The sequence below is a fragment of the Euprymna scolopes genome, chromosome 23 (assembly GCF_053919585.1).
Source record: "Euprymna scolopes isolate OS-2025 chromosome 23, ASM5391958v1, whole genome shotgun sequence".
Lineage (NCBI taxonomy): Eukaryota > Metazoa > Mollusca > Cephalopoda > Sepiida > Sepiolidae > Euprymna > Euprymna scolopes.
The window spans coordinates 107777140-107785319 of NC_136504.1; the positions used below are offsets into that span (position 1 = coordinate 107777140).

Sequence of the window (8180 nt, forward strand, 5' to 3'; positions counted from 1 at the left end):
AGGGACATAAGCATCAGGGGTAGCAAGATGTCGCTTCAAGTTACACTTGAACTTCTGTATGTTAGTACAGTCGGGGAAGCAGGGACCCGGAAAGGAATTCCAAAGTCTAGCAGTTCTGGGGAAGAAACTACTGGAGTAGAAGGCTTTCTTGCATTTAGGGATCTCTACTGTGAAGGGGTGGGATTTAGCTGCTTCTCGGGTTTGTTGGGGGTGTTTACGTCGAGGGGGCACAAGTGCTTGCAGTTCGTCAGAGCATTCACCGTTAAAATATTTGTAGAACAGGCAGAGGGATGCAACATTTCGTCGATATGACAGAGGCTGAAGTTTAGCTGACATTTCAGGACCTATCAGATTGGCGACTCTCTTTTGAACCTTGTCTAGGATCGAGAGACTAGTGGCAGATGCACCATCCCAAATATAGCAACCATACATGGTGGCCTTATAGAGGTATAGGATACTTTCAGGCGTTAATAGCTTTCTAGCACGGTAGAGAGAACCCACCTTCTTCGTAGCGGTCCTGGCAATGTTCTCAATGTAATTGTTCCAACTCATGTTTCCTGTGAACGTTAGGCCGAGGAGTTCAAAAGATGTACTTTCAGATAAAACGTCATTGGCCATTGCTATTGGCAGTAGGGAAGGTTTCTTGTAATTATTGAAGGAGACATGTTGAGTCTTGGCAGCATTGAAGGTGGCCATCCATTTTTGTCCCCATTCCACTACGGATCGGAGGTCTTCCTCTAGTGTTTCTGCCATTTCTTTAGATATGTGTTCATTTGTTTTCCTGTCGTGTCTGTTATAGAGTGTGGTGTCGTCAGCATATATACCCATCTCACAGACAATTTTGTCAGGAATATCATTTATGACTATTAGGAATAACAAAGGTCCAAGGATAGACCCCTGAGGCACTCCCGCATTTATATCATATTGTTTAGATGTACGACCGTCAAGGATAACCTGGATTTTTCTCTTATCTTAGAAGGATCTAATTATGTTATGTATTCTTCCAGTGATGCTGTAAGATATGATTTTCTTGAGAAGACCTCATGTCAAAAGCCTTAGATATATCTAGAGCTACCGCTCTGCCCTCCTCCGCTTTGTCCAGTGACTGGTATATACGTTCTGAGATTACAGTTAGGATGTCTACTATGGAACGGGCTTGTCTAAATCCATATTGTTGGTCAGTCAGGAGTTTAGCATCTGTAAGGTGATGGACTAGAGCTTGGTTAATTATGGTCTCAAATATTTTGGCGAAAAGTGGAAGGAGGCTAATGGGGCGATAATTTACTGGGCTAGTTCTTTCGCCAGAATTCTTGAAAACTGACACTACAGAAGCAGTTTTCCAGCAGGCAGGAAAGTAAGATTTATTAAGGCATTTGTTGTAAAGTTTGGAGAGAACTGGAGCTGTTTCGGTGGCGCACTTTTTAATAGCACAGCCGGTATGAGATGCTTTTGCAGTGTCAGGCTTTCTTATGATAGCATGCACTTGAGCAGGGGTGATTTTCAGATCGTCTATTGTGGCGTCTGTCCGCAAAGGAAAGTCAGGGAGGGGGTGGTTAGTAGAGTCCAGTGTGGAGTTTGAGGCTAACCATCTGGCAAGCATGTTAGCCTTCTCAATGGCAGAGCAAACAACCTCATGATTGTTGGATAGTGGGGGAATTATTGATTGCCCATTATTTACTACACTATTGTAGATTTTCCAGAAGTCTCGGATTCCTGATTTCTGTGCTTCGATGCGTTTTTTGGTGGTTTCAGTAAATTCTCTCTTAGCTGTCGCTATTTCTTTCTTACAGTTATTTCTGGCTTCTATGTACTTCCGTCTGTTTGAACTGGACTTATGTCGGTTAAATTTGTGGTACGAATGCTGCCTTTGCGATATGGCAGTTTCACAAGTTGAAGTGAACCATTGGGGAGAGTGGGGTTTGCTATAGAATTTGCGTGTGAGAACATGTGCTTCAATTGCCGATTTGAACCATTCAGTGGTTTCATTTGCGCAATGTTCAACAGGAAGTGAAAAGATATTTTTCCATGGAGCGTCCCTGATGAGGTCCCTGATGGCTTCCTAGTCAGCCTTTTTATAATATCTCGTTGTTTTGAGCAGTGGCTCTTCAGTTTTGGCTCTAGAGTTTAGGGCGATTTCAACCATTACCACTGCATGATCGGCGTTCTCAAGAGGGCTGTGGGCATTCGTTACACAGTCATCGGGAATTGTGGTCAGAAACAGATCTAGAAGTGATGCATGTTGTTCTTGCTGGTTGGAAACGTAACCATCTGTGATAGGGAATGAGATATAGAGAAGTTACGTGTTGTGGTACCAGCTGCGTCTGTGTAAGTAGAAAAATGTTCATGGATGTATGTGTATAACAGATTCAAACAGTTTATTGACGAGACAATAACATATGAGTAATGTAACAGTCACTAATTTAAAACGACATATACTTATACTCAGAACCGTCCAACAACCATGACAGTTCAATCAACGTAATCAGATAATGCCGTTTGGTGACGGGTTACTAACCTCCTTAGTTCGCATGTTCCCGTTGTCTCGCAAATATTGAAAGAAAATAATTTCTTGTGAAGCAGTAAACCAAATAACTTCTTTGTGTGTTTCGCCGTTTATTTCCATTTTCACAGTATATTTCCCAGCGTATTTGCAACGCTTTTTTCTTCTCGTTCTTACATTTTCTGGTATTTTTTGTTATATAATTGTGGAACACGAGAAATTATCAGTTATTTACCTGTCTGTTAATCTATCTATATATCTATGTGTAACTATCTCGATCTATCTATCTATCTATCTATCTATCTATCTATCTATCTATCTATCTATCTATCTATGCATCTATCCATCCATCTCTATCTATCTATCTATCTATCTATCTATCTATCTATCTATCCATCCATCTCTATCTATCTATCTATCTATCTATCTATCTATCTATCTATCTATCTATCTATCTATCCATCCATCTCGATCTATCTATCTATCTATCTATCTATCTCTATCTATCTATCTATCTAACTATCTATCTATCCATCCATCCATCCATCTCTATCTATCTATCTATCTATCTATCTATCTATCTCTATCTATCTATCTATCTATCTATCTATCTATCTATCTATCTATCTATACATCCATCTCTATCTATCTATCTATCTATCTATCTATCTCTATCCATCTATCTATCTATCTATCTATCTATCTTACTATCTATCTATCTATCTATCTATCTATCCATCCATCTCGATCTATCTATCTATCTATCTATCTATCTATCCATCCATCTCGATCTATCTATCTATCTATCTATCTATCTATCTCTATCTATCTATCTATCTATCTATCTATCTATCTATCTATCTAACTATCTATCTATCTATCTATCTATCCATCCATCTCTATCTATCTATCTATCTATCTATCTCTATCTATCTATCTATCTATCTATCTATCTATCTATCTATCTATCTATCTATCTAACTGGCGAGGTAAACAAGAGATGTGAAGCTATGTTTTGATAAAAGTTGTCAAAACATATTGAGGTGTAAAATGGACAAGTTGCACCAGAAACTCTAAAAATAGCTGGTCGGAAGGACGTGTTTTGTGTCACGTGTCTAGGTTGGCTGGATATAGAGCCAAGTTGGAATTTGGACGTTGAGAAGAGCGGATGAGTTAACGGTGCCCCCCCTTGGGAGGGAGCTGATGTGTCTCAAAATTGGAGACTAGAATTAACCACCCAAGCAAAGATATTCACTTCCCATTCTTCTGCAATCGACACCTGGGAAGTAATAAAAGAAAAATATAAAACTTGGAGTTGAAATGCATTCGTCCACAGATTCCAGCTTCCCTCCAAGAATAGATGAATTTCCAGGTGGACCAAAAGACAAATGGCGCAGTGGAAAAGTTGATGAGGTATGTCGAAATACATGTATGTGTTTATGTTATGTCTGACAAGCACGCACGCACGCATGCGCGCACGCAACACATTTAGACTGATCAGGGAACATAAATAGACGGTAAAACTGTAACTTCCGTTTCAGAGAGCGAAGCACCCCAAAATATAGACATTTAGTAAAACGACACTCAAATCACACCTGCATAACGCAATATTTCCTTAATCGCCACTGAACTGCTTCCGTGAGGTTATGAGACCATCTGTCCTCTATCTAACCCGTTTTTGCTCTCCCCATCTGTCCAACTCGACCGTCCAACTTTAACTAACTACGTCTCTAAATACTAGTGTCCTCTGTCTGTTCATTATCTGACTTCACTACTAAGTCCCCCAAGTTTCCATACTGCTAGAACTACAGCAGATGTGCTTACAGTTATATCTCATAGGATTAGCGAATCTCTCGACAGAGGCTTCCTTTCTAGGGCAATTGCTCTGGACATAGCAAAGGTCTTTGATAGGGTATGGCATAAAGGTGTACTTCACAAGATCTCCAGCTACGGAATAGTTAGAAATGTCTTCTCGGTTATTAAATAATTTCTCTCTGATAGGTTCATAAGAGTAGTGGTTGATGGGCAGAAATCAGAAGCTCACAGTATTAATGCTGGAGTCCCTTAGGAGTCCATCCTGGGCCCAACTCTCTTCCTGATCTACATCAATGATCTTCCTAATCACATCCTTACATCATTCGTAGACATTTATTCTGATGACACTTCCAGCTATGATAGCACATCTAAGACTGTAAAGGACCAAGTTTTCTCTGATTCTCTCTCCTCTGATCTTGGGGACGTGGTACAAAGGGGAAAGAGGTGACTGGTTATTTTTAATGCATCTAAAACCAAGCTTCTATCTTTACATCATCAACGCTCTGATCTCCATCCGGCATCAATTTAAATGAATGGCTCTCATCTTGGGGAGGCTTCATGTTTTAACAAGCTTCTGGGCTTGACCTCTAATCTTGATCTTAAATGGAACACATACATCAAGTTTATTGCCAAGGCCGCTGGAAAAATGGTGGGATCCTTCTATCGCTCCAGTAGATATCTCACTGCTGATGCAATTCTCTATCTATATAAGAGCGAGGTACGTCCAAGAATAGAGTACTGTTGCCACAGCTGGGCAGGAGCTGCTAGAAAGGACTTATCCTGCCTCGATAGAGTTCAAAATAGACTTCGTAGCCTAGTAGGGGATGCCCTTTTCTCTTCCCTGCAACCTCTTTCTCACAGAAGAGATGTTGCGAGCTTGTCTCTGCATTATCGCTATTTTCATGGCAAGTGCTCGTCTGAGCTCCAATCTATGGTGCTCTTCCCCAAACATTCACGAGAAACACTCGTCTATCTGAAAACACTATCAATAATTTCCGCCACTATTTATCTGTGCCTAAATCTAAACGTAGATTCCATGAACAATTTAGACAATAGCCGTTGTGAAGTAATGAACTTAAATAGTTGTTATTGTTAGAAACCGAAATTCTGGGGGGTGGGGGAGAGGCACACAGGGTAGGAGACGATTCAGTCGAGGAGCGAAGCACCCCACCATGGAAACACAACAGGTGAAGACGATCAATAGACCAACTTGTGACGGGACAACGTACGATCGAAAGAGCATCTGTCATATCGGGTAGAGTTCGACAAAGTTAGAGACGCCCGGTGTGGATGGCGAAGTTCGGTCCTGCTATAAATATTTTATCTCTCTAAAATACCTAATTCGTTTCGATAACATTCTTTTCGCCATCCAAAAAGTTTTCTATTTGCAAACATTCACAATTGCCCCTGATTAGGTGTCTTGGGTTTTCTGGGAGACTAATAAATTAATAACTGGCAGATGTCGAATCAGTTTCCCTGCACAGAGAGAAAATAGCATGAGAAACTTCTAGGTTTGACCTATTGCTCCTAATCTAAGATGGAACACGTACATCAAATCTGTTGCTAATGTTGCTGGAGAAATAGTGGTATCGTTCTACTGCTCCAGTAGATATCTCACTGCTGATGCAATTCTCTACCTCTATAAGAGCCAAGTACTCCAAGGATGGAGTGTTGTTGTCACATCTAGGCAGCTTATCCATAAAAGCAGCTTATCCTGCCTTGACAGAGTTCAAAATGAATTACGTGGCCTGGTGAAGGATGCCATTTTCTCTTCCCTGTAACCTTTCGAGGCTGTCTCTGCGTTATCGTTATTTTCATGGCAAGTCCTCGTCTGCGCTCCAATCTATGGTCCTCCCATGCCCTGACTTTCACGGAAAACACTCGTCTATCTGAAACCACTATTAATAATTTCACCCACTCTTTATCTGTGCCTACACCTAAACGTAGATGCCATGAAAAAAACTTCTTTCTTAAAACTGCACGCTTGTGGAACTCTGTTCCGTTTTCCCGCTTTGCAACTGGCCACATTAAGGTCAACACAAACAAGTTTTTGCCATCCCCTTGGGTGGTCCAATCGGCCAGGTTTCCACTACTAACAATAACTACGACATGTCCCCTTTGATCACTGTACACTCATTAACCCTTATCCTCGAGTGGCCTCCGGGCCTTGATGAGTGGTGACTCTTTTGTAACAAAAATTAAAAAATAAAAAATAAGGTGTCACAATGGTTGGAACATCCGGAACCACACTCCCATGCTTCCATTGCAAAGTGGCACACTTCCATCTGACTTCCGATCCAAACACTCTTGCACCATTTTCAAACCGCTCCGGACCTTTGTTTTCCAACTGAAACTGAAGTAAATACTGCTTCACTTTCTCCAAAGTCACGCACCAATGTTAATTAAAAAAGTTAAAAAATTAAAAAACTTATAGTAGTAACATTTATTCAGATTCAAAGTTCTTTACAAGGATTACAATTGCTCGATATGTTCGCCGTTTGCAGCTATGCACGAGCCAATACGAAATTCAAAGTTCCTGCATACACGATTCAGTAAATCAGCATCAGCATCAATTTGAAGACAAGCATCAATAATACGACTCTTCAGATGATCCAAATCACGAATCTTCGTTGAATAAACAATTTGCTTAATGTGACCCCAGAAATAAAAGTCCATGGGGGTTAGATCAGGCGACCTGGGCGACCACTCTACCGTACCTCTTCGACCGATCCAATTTTCAAAATTCTCGTGGAGCCAGTCACGCACAATCGTTGCGTAATGAGGCGGGGCACCGTCTTGCATAAACCAAGTAGGTCTGCCATCTCCAAGTAAATCAAACTGCGGTATCAAATCATTTTGCAACATGTTGAGGTATCTTTCGCCAGTAACTGTCTGATTGAAGAAGAAAAGGCCCAACACATGGTCGCGCCACAAACCACACCAAACCATTATCTTGGCACCGCTATGTTCTTTGCTGTCTAACATAAAATGAGGATTGTCTTGCGAATAGTATCGGCAGTTCTGCCGATTGACCTCTCCACTAACATAAAAACTTGCCTCGTCGCTAAATAACATGTTTCGCCTAACAAAGTCAGCATCTTCCTCGAGTTAAACCTGAAACCATACAGCCATTTCTAAACGTATGTCTCTGTCATCCTCGTACAATTTGTGTAGAATTTGAAGTTTGTAAGGATGAAACTTTTCTGCTTTGAGGACCTTCTGCATCGTTGAACGAGGAACACCAATTTCACCTGCTGCCCTTCGCACTGACTTCCTTGGACTGCTTGCTATTTTTTCCAACACTTGTGCACGTGTCTCTGCAGATAAACCTGGACGCCCATTTCGCTTTTTGTCAACGACGCTACCAGTTTCTCTGAATTTGTTGATTAAGCGACCGACAGAAGTGTGTGACACATTTTCATGAGGATGGTTTCTGTTGAATTGCTCAGAAACACTTCTGTTGGTTGCACCATCACGACCAGATAATAAAATTATTTCTACGCGCTGCTCTGTAGTCAGTGGCATGTCTGATCTGAAATAAAAATTTATAAAATTAAAAAATTATATTAATAAAAAATAAATATTAACATTGGTGCGTGACTTTGTGGCCACCCTGTATACTAATGCCTTCTGCAAACAGCCACATCCTTGGACAGAACAGCCTTCACGATCGTCTGCATAATAGATGGTGATGAGTTAAGCTAAAACCCCACCCTAGTCAGGTTGTATCTCTTCCCATTAACCACCACAGTTTGTAACGGCCGCAAAGAACGGTGCATATACACCTGGAGGTAGGATTTTCTCAAATCCAACAGAAACATGTTGAAACCTTCCTACGCCAGTCTCAGATTTGGTGAGCACATAT

At 41.0% G+C, this 8180-nt stretch overlaps 1 protein-coding gene across 1 annotated transcript in view; it reads right to left on the bottom strand.

Annotated features, from left to right (window-relative positions):
* The window catches only part of LOC145245665 (uncharacterized), a 16542-nt gene extending 9152 nt beyond the window's left edge, over nucleotides 1-7390 (bottom strand). Inside the window, exon 1 of the mRNA XM_080107223.1 lies at nucleotides 7033-7390. Within this exon, the coding sequence (XP_079963349.1) occupies nucleotides 7033-7390 (358 nt within the window). The remainder of the gene's footprint in view (nucleotides 1-7032) is intronic.
* Nucleotides 7391-8180: the final 790 nt, after the last annotated feature.